Source organism: Schistocerca serialis, chromosome 1 (assembly GCF_023864345.2).
Source record: "Schistocerca serialis cubense isolate TAMUIC-IGC-003099 chromosome 1, iqSchSeri2.2, whole genome shotgun sequence".
NCBI classification, from domain to species: Eukaryota; Metazoa; Arthropoda; class Insecta; order Orthoptera; family Acrididae; genus Schistocerca; species Schistocerca serialis.
Window position 1 is genome coordinate 26,604,995 of NC_064638.1, and position 15,192 is coordinate 26,620,186.

At 39.5% G+C, this 15,192-nt stretch overlaps 1 protein-coding gene across 6 annotated transcripts in view; it reads right to left on the bottom strand.

The window, feature by feature from the left end:
* Positions 1-4,405: 4,405 nt before the first annotated feature.
* The window catches only part of LOC126461015 (tight junction protein ZO-1), a 724,130-nt gene continuing 713,343 nt past the window's right edge, over positions 4,406-15,192 (bottom strand). For 5 of the 6 annotated variants that reach the window (XM_050095967.1, XM_050095964.1, XM_050095966.1 and 2 more), the window contains one exon: positions 4,406-5,324. In XM_050095967.1, the coding sequence (XP_049951924.1) occupies positions 5,074-5,324 (251 nt within the window). In that variant the 3' untranslated portion in view covers positions 4,406-5,073. The remainder of the gene's footprint in view (positions 5,325-15,192) is intronic. The other variant, XM_050095965.1, reaches the window with a different exon arrangement.

Sequence of the window (15,192 nt, forward strand, 5' to 3'; positions counted from 1 at the left end):
AACACGGTCCCCTGCTCATCACTATTGAGGCCACCTCCCATTACACTAACATCCCTTAATGGCCAAGGCCATACCACTACTGAACACTACCTTTCCCAGCGCACGACGGATTCCAAACCGACAACCTCCTTCCTAGTTGCCATGACCAACTATATCCTCACCCACAATTACTTCTTCTACCCACAAGCAAATCCGCAGTACGGCTATAGGCACCCGCATTGCACCATCCTATGCTAACCTATTCATGGACCATCTAAGGGAATCCTTCCTAAACACCCAGACTCCTAAAACCCCTCACCTGGTTCAGATTCACTGATGACATCTTTGCGATCTGGATTGAGGGTGAGGACGCCCTATCCACATTCCTCCGGAACCTCAACAGCTCCTCCCCCATTTTCTTCACCTGGTCCTACTCAAAGTAACAAGCCACCTTCCTAGATGTTGACCTCCACCTCTGTCCATATCAATCCCGACTAACAACCAGCAATACCTCTACTTTGACAGCTGCCACCCATTCCACACCAAGAACCTTAGCCACCCATGGTCATCACATTTGCACTTGATGGCCAGACCTTAATTATCTTCCCAACCTTGTATAGAAACAAATCTCCTGTGCCTTATCTTTCTAGTCTCCCATCACTGTCCAGCCACAGAGGAGCATTCCCCTTGTAACTCAGCACCACCCAGGACTTGAGCAACTGAATTACATTCTCTGCCAGGGTTTCGAATACCTCTTGTCATGCCTTGAAATGAGAAATGTCCTGCTCTCTATCCTTCCCACCCCTCCCACAGTGGTATTCCATCGTCCACTGAACCTACACAATATACTTGTTCATCCCTACACAACTCCTGTTCCTAACCCCTTACCTTATGGCTCATACCCCTGTTATAGACCTAGATGCAAGACCTGTCCCACACATCCTCCCACCACCACATACTCCAGTCTGATCACAAACATCACCTATCCCATCAAAGGCAGGGCTACCTGTGAAACCAGTGATGTGGTCTACAAGCTAAGCTGTGGATCCTTCCCACCAACACCAGCTTTTCTGAATTGTGCAAGTGGGAACTTTGCCTGCAATACAAGCTACATTCTTGTAACACTCCTGGCCTCGACCTTCATTAGTCACTGTCCTCACCCATCCAGCCCCTTCCCCTTCCACCACTGTACCGTCCCATTCCACCACTGCACCAAGTCTTTTTACTTCCCTCCTTTTCTGCTACACCCTCCAACCACCCCCGCCTCTACCCTGCCCATTGTCTAACCTTCACTGTCCACCACCCCTACCCTACTGCCCTCCCTCTCCCCACCCCTGTCTCATCCTTACCCCCACCCATCATGTGGTGCTGCGGCTCGCAGGGTGGTTTCAGTTGCCTAGACTGCAGTCGTGTGTGTGTGTGTGTGTGTGTGTGTGTGTGTGTGTGTGTGTGTGTGTGTGTGTGTGTGTTCTTGAAAGCTTTATTTGTGACAGTATTTTTGTTGTGCCTATCTGTGACTCAGTATGTCTGCTGTATGGTGAATAGTAACTTTCCTTATCAATATTGGTACATTCCATCCTGGAGTTTCCTTTGTTTGTTATCTCATTACAGTATGCTGTGTAAAAAACTGTCACAGAAATGTTGTTATTAATTATTAACTATTTGTAGTTTAAGACACTTTTACATAGGGCCTTCCTATGAACCATGTACACACAATAAAGAAACAAAATTCCTTCTTTCACAACCAGTCACTCATAAATTGTACTATGTTAGTTTCATTGTTAATGAAGATTATCTGTTCATATTTGATCAGCCAGCCACAAGGTGTTCCTGTCATAGTTCAGTAATGCCTTGAACTTGTATATAACTATGTAGTGTGACTACAGTTGTCGTAACACCTGGTGTCGGGACTGTAATTCTAAAGTCCGATAATGTACTTAAAAGGGGAGAGATCATACAGCAAAATATTTAACTTCCCTTTATTCGTGTTTATGTTATTGTGTCTGGCTATCCCCATTCTTATCCATTTGTGTGACATATCCAACTTTCAGTGAATAAAAGTTGCCAAGACTACAAGAAGCACTGTGGCCCGTACAGATTAACTATGGAATATTCAAGTACTGAAGATAAAGAAATTGAAAATATACAAGGTGATATTCACAAATCATTTACTTCTGTTTTGATTATGACCAAATTAAGACAAGAAAAAACTTCCTATTTACAAATGCCAACACACACGCGCGCGCGCGCCCACACACACACACACACACACACACACACACACACACACACACACACACACACACAGAGAGAGAGAGAGAGAGAGAGAGAGAGAGAGAGAGAGAGAGAGAGAGAGGGTTGTGCTTGTATGAATGTGTTTTTGTTTCTACTTTAGAAGAAGGGGTTTTGGCTGAAAGCTCACGTGTAGCAGCCTTTATTATTATTATTACTACTGCTGTGTAATTAAAACCCTCAAAAATGACAAAGCTAGTGGAGAAGATTGTATTACAGCTGAACTTCTGTAGTGGTCCTTGCCAAATATAGCAAATGAGCTAAATTTACTCCCTGAAGAAATCTAGAAAACAGAAAAAATCACAGAGAAATGTGAAGTTGCTTTTAACATCCACCCCACAAAAAAGTGTGCCACAGAGGAATCTCTTTACTGCCAGTAGAAAATAAAGTATTTTCCAAGAATTTATTAAGCAGAATAGAAACAATATGAGACAGTCATTTAGGTGAATATCAAGATGAGATTAAATATTTGTTCTGAGCATGACCTTCCCTTCCCAAAACCAAGTCAGAAATTCACCACAGATTACTTAATTCAAAGGACATTGTAGTTATGTTTGTGGATTTCAAAAAGGCTTTTGTTTCAGTCGACAGAGAAGTTATAGATAAAATAATTCAAAAATTTAGCATGAAGTCTAAATTGGCAAACCTAATCTATGAAACACTTACAGATACAGTCTGAAAAGTAAAATTTATGGGAGAAATTTCACAGCTTTTCAATATAAAAACAGATGCACAGCAAAGTGATGGCTTATCCCAAATTCTTTTTAAATAGTATGTTAGACAAAACAGTGAGAATTTGGAACAAAAAACTTATTGAATTCAACATCTCACCTTCAGGAAGAGGAAAGAAAATAGATTGTAGCAAAATCATCTATAAATGCAATTTCACTTTCCGAAAATGTGGCATCTGCTACTGCACAAATAAGTCTCCTGGAAGAAACAGCCAGCAGAACTGGCTTAAGAATTTCTGCAGAAAAATCAAAACTTGTAACAAACTTAAGGAGGCTCCAGAATTACTGAAATCAAATATTAGACAAATAGAGAGTGTAAAAAAATTCAAATATCAGAAAATGCTTTGGGAAAATCTGCAACAGAGGAAAGGTTGCATAAAACGGGGAGAGCATAGGGCATCACCAAAGACCTTTACAGTAAAAAGTGCCTATCCAAAAATGCAAAAATAAGGCATTACAGCACAGTAGTGAAGCCAGAATGCCTAAATGCAAGCAAATGTCTGGTGCTAAGCTATAATTTAGAAGTACTATAAAGGTGACTTATAAGGAAACACAGCATAAGGTTGGAAATTACAAAGGAATGTTGAAATATACCAAAATATAAAAAATATTTCAAGCACAATGAGAAAAAGAGGACTCATGTTATTTGGAAATTTATTTTGATTGCGAGACAGTACATTAACCAAATGGTTTACAAATATTTGTGGGGTAAAAAGTCCACAAGAAGCTGGGTTAATGCTTAATGAAGGTTTTACAAAGAAACAATATAAAAACACAGAAGATATTAACAACAGAGAAGCCCTTCAGGAAAATGTAATGAATCCAAGGCAGGGTAGCTAAAAAGACTGGTTCAAAATAATCTGAAGACAGAAAGAAGAAACACAGTGAACAGATGAAAACATACTGGCAGAAGAGAAAAGACAAAGAATTGAAATTGGAATGTGGTCCTTAGATGGCCTATATACAATTAAAAATAAAAATAAAAAATTTGTATAACTTCATTACCTTCATCGAAGCAGAGCATACACGTTCACCACATCAGCTAACTGCATCAGAGCTTAAGGAAATTTATTAGGAAATTTATTGTGCATTGCAGCCATAATTTTCTGCTTGGCTTGCCAGCATCTTAGTTTCCTTTCAGTTTATTGTAGTCTTTATAAATAAACCATTCTAGGCATTTTTTCTTGTCTTCCTATTCCACTAAAGCTTGGCACAATTCATATCCAGTTTTAGATTTACTCCATTTAATTCACTACCCTCCAATATAACCACCTTCATTCTTCTTTAAAATTCATGTTCACTTTTATAGAGCAATACCTTTTTTAAATGCCTGCTAATTGTTCCACACTCCATGTTAAACCTATTTATAATAGTTAACTGAATGTATTAAATAAATCAATATATACATACACATATTTCTTTGACTTTATTTTAGCTACTTCGATAGAAAAATCAGGTTTTGTTTTCAGTATTTATATTCAATACACTGTGCTAACATTTGGTAAACTACACATTTTCGTTATTATACACAGGAAAATAATATTTGTGACTGGGTGCCAATACAAGGCATATGGCATGAAAAATCAATGACTTTTTTTAATTAGGATAATTTATAGTTATATACACTTAAATTCAACTACAGAGATAATATGGAAAGGAGATGAGGCAGTTTAGTTACATACAAGAATTATATGATATGTAATTGCAAAATTTAACAAAAAATTAATGAAAGACTTTCCTCTGCACTTGCGTTTGCTAGCACAAAATATAAATCCTGCTGGATTCAGCCTCATCCCCAATGGTAACATTGCATAAAATAATAGACATAAATGTAAAAAACTGAGGTGTTGCAACTGACCCCACTGAAGCATAGCTTTTTATGGCTTGACTCAGTACTGGGATTTTTCTTCCTGAAATCTTACTGTTGCATGTAGGTATCCCGTAAGAACAAAACAAAGAATTCCATGTGCATTTTCTCTAACATAGTCATTGTATCATCATAGTCACTATCTAACTCATTTTTGAATTTCCATTCAGTCACTAAACAAACACTTTGTAACTCTGCTATATTCTAGAAATGGTCTACAAGAACAGACACACTGTTGGGTCCTATGTGTTTTGCAGTGTTGTTACTGTCCAGTGCAACACTCTGCCAGTCTTTGGGTTGACACGAATGCTCTCCAGATTCACCTGATTTAAGAGCAAAACTCCACGGGTCTGACGGGTCAGACGATGCCCAGTGGGGAAGGCGAAGTTCGACAGGGACTTGGAACTTCAGACCGTGAGGCCCACACATTACTAGTGGACTTAGTAAAGCTTCACCTGAAACAATAAAAAACATGTACAAATGGCAAATTTACTAAATTAAGAACATAGTTTTACTGAAATGATTTGAATTTTTTTGGTCAGAAAAGGGAGAAAGAGACACTGCATTATTTAGATCACAAAAATAGTGGCACTGCAGCTATGTTTCCTATGTACTAAAACTGTTTTTGTATTGCCATATTTTAAATTGTTAAATTATTAGTCACATTTTTGATTAACATTTGTTTTCTCCACTTAGTAACATCATAAGGAACTGACATTAATTTTTTTTTTTTTTTTTTCCAGTGGAGCCCCCTGCTTCAAAGACTGTATAAAGTGAGATGGTTTTAAAGAATGCAGAAAGATCACCTACAAAGTGCATTGAATATATCAACATAGAAAATGTTAAACAATTTCCTATACAAATTTCTTCACTCAACCATGGGGCATACCTTGGGCATCTGGGTCCTAATAAACTTGTAGACGTCAAATTGATGCACTTTCCTTCAGTTTACCAAGTTACTGTTATCAAAACAGTTGTAACAACTATACCCATCAATTTCATCTACAGCACTTTTATTATACACAAATCAAAAACAGCTAATAAAATTAATTTTTATTTATTTACTTGTGCTTCGGCCATTCTGCACAGTACTGTACTACTCATCAAATATGTCACAGGAATATTTATACTTCCACAATACTAGTCATCAAAGTTTGGGGCTTTAGGCTTGCTCTTGGTCCTTGTTGGCACTACTATCTTTTCTAAGGAGGAGCCCTGTCAACACAGCACATTTCTATTCCTATCCCTGCGTAATCAGAGTACGATTTCATCACTGATGGGATGTGACACCCAACATACTTTTAGTTTGTAACAGAGCAAGATAAAACCAGCCTCCTTGTCCTTGTAGCCTACCACCCCTGACATCAACATAAAATTTGTTTTCCTTTTGTGGTGTAGTTCTATGAAAGGCATATATATGACATTTGCAGAAATTAGCTATGTTCTTATTCAAGCAGGAATTTGTAAAGTTCTACTGCTCACTGTGTCATCTGCCTGTTACAGATTACTACAATCTAGTTAACTTGACTGGAAGTAATTTTTATAGGGAGATATCCATAATCCAAGATTCATAAGGAACACATAGGGTTCAGTTTTTTAGTGAGCAAATACCAGTTTGTTTATAAATTGATATACTTCATCTTAAAGCCCTCATTCCCTTCTTCTCCATAAGCATCTTTTGTGAAAATCATACTATTTCCAAATAATATATGGAAAATTCTAGTTGAGAATTACAAAATATTTAGGAATAAAGGAGAGAAATCACTGAAAGGCGGAAGCTCCGTGTTGTCGATAGGTACACAAACAAAAGGTACAGAGCTTTGGTAGCTTTCAGAATAAATTTCCTGTTTCAAGCTTGTAGGAAAAACATGCACACAAACACAAGTTCACTCACATGCACATGCCTGTCTCCCTACATTGTGCTCAGTCAACTGCCAGTTCTTTCCTGTCCCACAGTGAGTGTACTTGGGTGAGGTGGGGATGCATGGTGGGGTGGGATGAGGGATGGAGAGAGGAAGGAGGCAGAGAGGGGGTTGGGGGAAAGCATGTAGCAGCTCATGGGAGAGTGGGGAGCCATCTGTGGGCTGGCTAGGGGTACAGAGAGAGGGGGCAGGTGGCAGATGGCTGGGCACACGATTTCACAGTGGGTGGAGGGTGAGGGGTAGAGAGTTACCTTATGTTTAGGCCAGGGAGGTTATGGGAGTGAAGGATATGCTGTAAGGATAGCTCCCATCGATGCAGCTCAAAAACGTTGGTGGTGGTGGGGAGGATCCAGGTGGCAAAGGTTATGAAACAGCATTTAAAACATCGCATGTTGGGATCTGCTCCATGTTGTAGCACTGGGTGGTCCACCTTATTTTTGGCAACACACACCTGATCCTCACGTCCATCCCAAGAACTAACCACAAATAAGTGCAACCTGCCTGGCTTTGATTATCTATCATCATGCCCTGAAATGAGGGACAGCCTACCCAACACATTTCCATCCCCTCTCAAAGTGGTGTTCTGCTGTCTATACAAACTTCAAAACATCCTAGTCCATCTCTATGCCACTCTCACCCCTAACCCCCTGCTACAGGGATCACACCCTTGTGGAAGGCCCAGATGTAAGACATGTCCAATCCACCAACCCAGCACCACCTACTCCAGTCCCGTCACAGGCTTATCCTACCCCATCAGAGGCTGAGCCACCTGTGAAAGCAGCCATGTTACATACCAGCTCTGCTGCTACCAATGCACAGTGTTTTACATTGGTGTGACAACCAACCAGCTGTTAACTAGAATGAATGGCCACCACCAAACTGTGTGTGTGTGTGTGTGTGTGTGTGTGTGTGTGTGTGTGTGTGTGTGTGTGTACACACACACCATCCCTGTCCCGGTACCCCTGCCCAATTCATGTCAACTAGTTGTGTACACACACACACACACACACACACACACACACACACACACACACACACCATCCCTGTCCCGGTACCCCTGCCCAATTCATGTCAACTAGTTGTGTGCTGCTATCTCACCCCCTAATCTGTGAAACTGTGTGCCCAGCTGTCTGCCACCTGCCTCCTCTACCTACACAGCTAGCTAGCCCACAGATGGCTCCTCAGTCTCCCATGAGCTGCTAGACGCTTCCCCCCAATCCCCTCCCTGCCTCCTGACTCTCTTCATCCCTCACCCCACCCCACCCTGCACCCCTACCTCACCTCAGTACACTCAACTTGGGCCAGGAATGAGCTGGCAGTCAACTAAGCACAATGTAGGGAGACCGGCGTGTGCATGTGTTTGTGTGCAGGTATTTCCTACGAGTTTGAAAATGGAAATTTATCCCAAAAGCTAGTAAAGCTCTGTACCTTTTTGTTTGTGTACCAATTGAGACACAGTGCTTCTGCCTTTCGGTGAGTTGTCTCCTTTATTCCTGAATAATTCTATTTAAAAAATTATTCCTAATCAAAGTTATGTTTCGGAATATCTGAATATTAAGTAATGGTTATTTTGAAAATCCAGTACCACAGTTTTGTTGCTCAGATTTTTCTCATCCCAAAAATGTCTACTTCCATTAGCAAAATTTGTTTGACCATCAGATCATCTGATTTTGCTCTCTTCTCTGTTATAAATCAAAATATAACAACAAATTTTGATTATTATTCTTGTGTGTGTCAGTAAGTAGTTATTAAGAACAGTACTTCCCTCATTTCATGCCTAACAGCTACATTATTGATACCTCTATGTTGTTTGCCTTCATCAGTCAATCCTCAATCAGTTAACAAAAAGTATACGGTGAAGTAGCAACAATGTGTACTTAGTCTGTTGGTATCAAACATTATATTACCGTCACGTATTTATGAGACAGTGAGTAAGCGGGATATATATGTGTATCATTCTCATGCATCACTGACCTAATCTGCTACCAATGAAATGTAGCACACTTTATTAATGACAATAGCTTACTGAACTGGTTTAAAAATTGAGACTCCTGACAGTTAAAATCTGCTCATCATAGAAGTGAAACTGTGTTTCAGTAAATGTGAAGCAATTGATGCAGTGTAAACAGGGAGTTCACTAGAAACGGTGATGTAGTGTAAAAAGGAAGGTCACTACAGGCAGTGATGCAGTGTAGTGTACATTCTTTAACCAATGTCAATCTAGCTCACTAATAGCAGGAGTGTGATTCAAGGCAATAGATTATGAGACCATCAAACGCAAAACACAAGATCGGATAATTTACAAGATGCCTTCAAATTCAATGTTTCTTCTGTACACATGCATCGTTTCAAACAGTTCTGACAGATGACAGTGCCGTAGTGAAGCATTCAAATGACGTCTATGCAAAGTGACGTCTATGCAAAGCACTCTTACAAGCACTGTGTTGTAACTGAACCTCCGTTGCAGGAAAAAAAAAACTGTGGCGAACACCTGTAAACATTTGTGTGCAGTGTATGGTAATGATGCAGTCGGATGATGGACAAAGAAAGTTATTGTGTCAGGAAGCACAGAAACTGAGGTCCATGGTTGGTCACGTTCCAGACGTCCTGCCACAGCCATTGCCCCTGACATGATGAATCACACAGATGCATCACAACTTGAAATTTGGGTCTACAGCTATCGATGAACATTGGAAGTGCATGTGCAATGACTGAGGCACTCGGATATTCAAAGACACTTGCCCCTGATGGCTTCACAAATGCTCACAACATACCACAAGTTTCAATGAAAATGCATTTCACATCGACAAATGGAGCAGTTTGAGGCCTGCAGAGAGGCCTTCCTGTCACTGATTGTTACAGGTATGCATCACTTTGAGCTCAAAACAAAATGGCAGTCACTGGAGTGGCACCACTCAGAATCACTAAAAAAGGAGAAATTCAAAGCAGCTCCCTCTGTTGACAAAGTCACGATGACAGTCTTTCAGCACAGTGGTGGGTTCATTCTCACAGGTGTGTTGCCAAAGGGGTCAACCATTAATTGAGAAGCATACGTGAAGACCTATTATAGTTACTTAACGTTTCCACTTTGTTATGTGGCAGAGTATACTGTCTAAATTATCTAAGTAAGTTTTTTCATCTGTTAGGGAAATGGTAAATACACACTAACGTAAGTTTCATGACATCAGATATGATTCCAGTGATTTCAAAGTGTTGCTCTACACATACCCAACTAAGATCTAGTGCTCCAAACTCATTTCAATTGAAACAAAGATAACAGTAGCACTATTACCGTACTGCAAAAACTTTTTCCATGTTTATAACCTTTTGGTACATACTATTCTATTTGTCCTGGTTTACGCCAATGTTCAGATAAACACAGGAAAGAATACTTATTTTGTGGCAATGACTGCTCCAGTACTTCAACTTTACTTTCAAGACCCTGGTTGTTTAGAAATAAGATGTTACTGTGACTTAACTGTGAGTTATCTGGCTGATTTACCACATTTTTATTTCCTTCTTGGCTTGAAACCATAAAAAATCATCATTGAATGACACAGACGTATTTTGCCTTTGGCTCCTCCTTAGGCTGTGCTGTACTACTGCTCCAGTTGTTGTTATTTCTGTCACTGCAACTGTTGCTGTTGCTGCTGCTGCTACTGCTTCTGATGATAATGTTGCTGCTGTTTCACTCATTCCTGGTGTTTGCTCTTCCACAACTACTGTGCTGTTCTGTGAGTTGCTTGCATTTGGGATGTTCACTTGCGTTAACAAAATTTCACATTTGTCTTGGAGGTGTGTAGCTTCACTGCCAGCAGATTTACCATTTGAGTCTCCAGGTAACACACACTTCTTGTCCATGAGAGGTACGATTCCTGTATCATCACACTGCACATTTCAGATTTTATTTACTACATCTAAAATTTTTGTTACTATGTTTCTCCCAAGTTTACTTTGATGAAAGCCATGTGCTGTGTGGAATCTTTTCCCCAAATTGATTATGTTCACAATTGTTACATTTACAAACTGCCTGTGAATATTTTGGATCTCTGTATTCGCACTTTCAATTTCTTTGTTTATGCAGGACCCTTACCTCAATTTGTAATGATGTGTCACTGAAAAAACAATAATGTTTGTTCCTCTCAGCTCAAACAATTTTCTTTTTAATGAGATTAAGAGATTTTTTTCCCCTCCATTCCTTGCAACATTGTTTCACACTGCCAGGCAGATGGAGAAGTCATTTTTGCTCAATGAGAAAATTTTTTCCTGGCTCATTGGTGTAGCAGCACTGAATTTCACTCCTGGCTTTATTATGAAATTGAAATTATGACTGCTAGCCTGCCAGAATTAAGTGGCTATACTTCGCCCTTGGCTCTCTGCATATAATTCAATTTTACGTGTACTTGCTGTTGGGAGCCTACTGATTTTCTGCCTACCTCTGCTGTGCGTGATGTCATGTTTGGCATTATTTATTTTGTCTTCTTTGTTAACATAGGTCAATAATGTCTTAGGTGAACAGCTTATCAGTGGCAAATTTTTTGAGAGCACTTTCGCACTTAACTGCAGTTGAAGTATTCCATATTCTACCTCGCTCACAAAGTTGTTTTGTTTTCCATGCGGTGTACTCGAACTGTTAACAACACTATCACATTCTGTAATAGAAAGAGCTTGAAAGTGATTTTTGTGCACTACATTTATGTTCTCTTCACAGTTTGCTATACCCTGTATTATCTGTTTGTGTCTTTAGAACTTTATTTCCATCTAATCCTCCAACAAAGTCCAACTTCCATGCTGTGATTTTGTTGTGTTCAGTACACTTTTATCTTCTTTAAGTTTCTTGATATCCATTTCCAATAAACTGATAATAAAAAACTTGACACACATTCTTAGAGCTTTGCTGTTTCATCTTTACAGATGTTTGGGCAGTGCATCCTTTACTACATTCATGTTGTAACATGAGATTATTACTGTATTAGTATTGTCTACACACTGAAATAGAAGTAGTGCTTTGCATGGTAACTTTTAAGAGGAGATTGACCTACATACATTCATAAATAGTTCATCACACAGTGATAGCATTATGGTCTGTTCTAAATACGTATGCCACTAAAAAGTCATAAACATTACTATATTTTATAGAAACTCAGACTGCCAACTAACAGTCTTGCACAATAAATACATTTAGTTCCCTTCTGGGAAGAGCACATGTTGACCTTGTTACCAAGTTATGAGCATAAACATGATAAAAATCTACAATTGGAAATATTGCAATACTAGGTAATACACAAACATATGACAATTTAATTATTGTTCAAAACAATGAAAACAGAAGTAATTTGGTGACATTAAAGAGAGAAACAGTATGAGGAAGTTATGGACATCAAATTGTGTATATTATAAATGGAATGTTACCCACCAAAAGATTATTCTATAGTCTCCTCTCTTCTCTCTCATTATTCTCAATTCTCTCCTTCAAATGTGCAATACAATTTGCCTTTTTCTGTTCATGTATTTAAATTTTTTCTCCTTTTTGCATACATTACACTTTCTTTCCATTTGTACCACTCTGAAGATTTGTCTATACTCCCACTTTTATTTTGAGTTTTCTTTCTTGCTTGTTCAGACACACTGAATCACTATTTGTTGTTTAGTAAGCTGCTAATGTATTCAAATGGTATTAGGAAATTGCCCTTTTACTTGCCCAGACAATGACTGTGTGTCCTAGTGGCAGTCAGCGGTAAGGGCGTCATAAGCAAAGAGATCAGTAATGGTATGATGAAGGAACTGCTCACAGTCATGCCAAAAAGATTATCCATGCACTCACCATCAGTATTTTGGAAAACCAAAAATAAGACGAGCGATACGGAAATAATGTGATATTATCATTATTTAGTTACGCTATTATAACAAAGATACTTAAAGAATTCTTTGAAATTAAATGGCAACACAGCAAATGTGAAGTTATTATTATCCATTCATTCATTCACAGGTGCTTCGTAAACCTCATCATGCAGGAAAAACTTCATGGACATGTAATGAGTGAAATTATACATTAAAAGGCAAAAGCAGCAACTACGGATGGGCTACATCTGTAAGGTAAACTGATAATAAATTATAAATGGTGCTATTCTACCCACACTCATAATGATGGGAATCAATTTATATATGTACATTAGTAGAAAAGACACAGGTCCTTCTCTTTTACTACTCTGCTGCCGCTTTATCAGATACTTCAGACTAAGCATCTAGTAACACAAACAACTACCTGCTGCCAGTATATGGAGAACCCTAACTCTGTCAATACAATTTCGGAGGTTGAACAGTGATATTTTTTGAGTATTTCATACGAGCGAGGGACCTGTTGTCCACGATGGACCATTACAGACTAATTGCATTTACTTTCATTTCTTCCCCAGTTTTTCTTCGTATCTGTATAGCACAACAGCACAAATGTCAAATTTTTGGTTTGGTCTGTTTAGTCTGCTGGTTTGGAAGCAAACTTGTTCCATTCACTCATAATACTGTTGACAAGAGTAATGCTCACTTTACTCTGTCATAAAACTCATAATCAGTAATGCTCGGTTGTATCTCGGGCACATTTTTCCAGTACTCTCAGTTGTACATTATCAGTTATACGTAACAGTAAGTATCAGTTTACTGGCAAAGATTTGGCCGACATGTACTTCGTGTTTTGTATCACTGAATGAAAAGAAAGAGTGGCACAATAATGCAATGCTGAGCTGTACTTTTACATGTAAGGCCTGACGCATCACTCTCTGTTTTGCATTGTACGTTTTAGTGATTGCATAATACAGGCTTTTTCATGTTGTGTGCCTATTTTCATGGAAGCAAAGATAAACAAGTAACAAAACGAATGAATCATAATTACATTATTTCCCAGGAACAATCCATCGTAGTCCACAGGTTTGTTGTACCAGAATACACTATAGGACAAGGTCCGAAATTGTGTCAGTGTAGTTGTAATACACTCTGTATGCTTGCAGAGGGGAGGTCTGTGAGGTTAATATGGGATTTGCCCTCCCAGGCTGAAATATTCTGATAAATTGTAGAGAGCCTAAGGTCAAAAAAGTATTCTCTTACTTGATTTTTGAACATCTGGGAATGTTAAGTTTCCAGCCTGATGTCCACTGGAAACTTGTGATAGGGTCCAAGCAGGCTGTACTCTATCTATTGTTTGTGCTATTACCTAATTTCAACCGTCAGTCATTTTTGAGAACCTCGAGATCACTGCTACTTGTAGACAGCACTGATTCCAAGGCACTTCAAAATATTAGCTAATAACACAGACAATACATAAATTACAGCCTTCATGGACCATATTTTCATTCTTAAAACATATGTAGGTTGTGGACCCCAACTAAGAACAAAATTATATGCAAAGTACACTGATGAGCCAATACATTACAACCACTGGCCACCACAATGTCGTAAGCTGCCCGGTGGCACTGAGGGCACCTGACGTGGTAAGAAAAGTATACGAGTGCAGCAGGGATGAATAGTGAATCATTCTAGAAATGATAAGTAGTGCAAATATGGAAGTTTGCTGACTTAAATGACTTTGACAAATGCCAGATTGTTGTGCCTCAGTGCCGGCATCTCGGAAATGGCGAAGCTGGTCAGCTGTTCGTGTGCTACTGTCACGAGTGTCTACGGAAAGTCGTCGAAGAGTGCTGAAACCGTGAGTAGCTGACAAGGAGCTGGCCATCCGTACCTCATCACAGAACACAGGGATCAGAGGCTTGCCCACTCTCTAGAGCTGGGTAGGTGATGACCTGTGGTAGATCTGACAATAGATTATAGTGCCGGTGCAGACACAAGTGTTTCGGATTATACCGTTGGAATGTGGTGCTCTGCAGCAGAGGACTCCTAACCTGCTCCCGTGCTGACCAATCGACACTGTCAGTTATGATTACAGTGGGCACGGGACCATCAATATTGGACCATGTATTGGTGGAATCATATCACCCAGTTGGATGAATCCCACTTATTGTTAAACCAGGTCTACGGTTGTGTACGGATATACTGTCATCCAGGCAAAAGGCTGCTCAAAACAAACAGCATGCCACGAACGCGTGCCGGTGGGGGCAGTAATATGTTATGGGAATATTCACCTGGGCTTTCGTGGAACCTGCGGTAGTAATCAAAGACACCAAGCTGTGGAATACGTGAACATTATAAGGACCATCTGTAACTCCTTATGCTTGACATCTTCCTCAAATGAAGCCCACACCCACCACAGTAGTTTAAGCATAGATGACAACTAGCATCACATATGAAGACCATCCATAAATTACTGTAAATGTGTGGCCTGAGCATAGGCAACTGGTGCCACAAACCTCTGGAGACCTATCGAGTACTTGTTGAATCCGTGGAAAGGAGT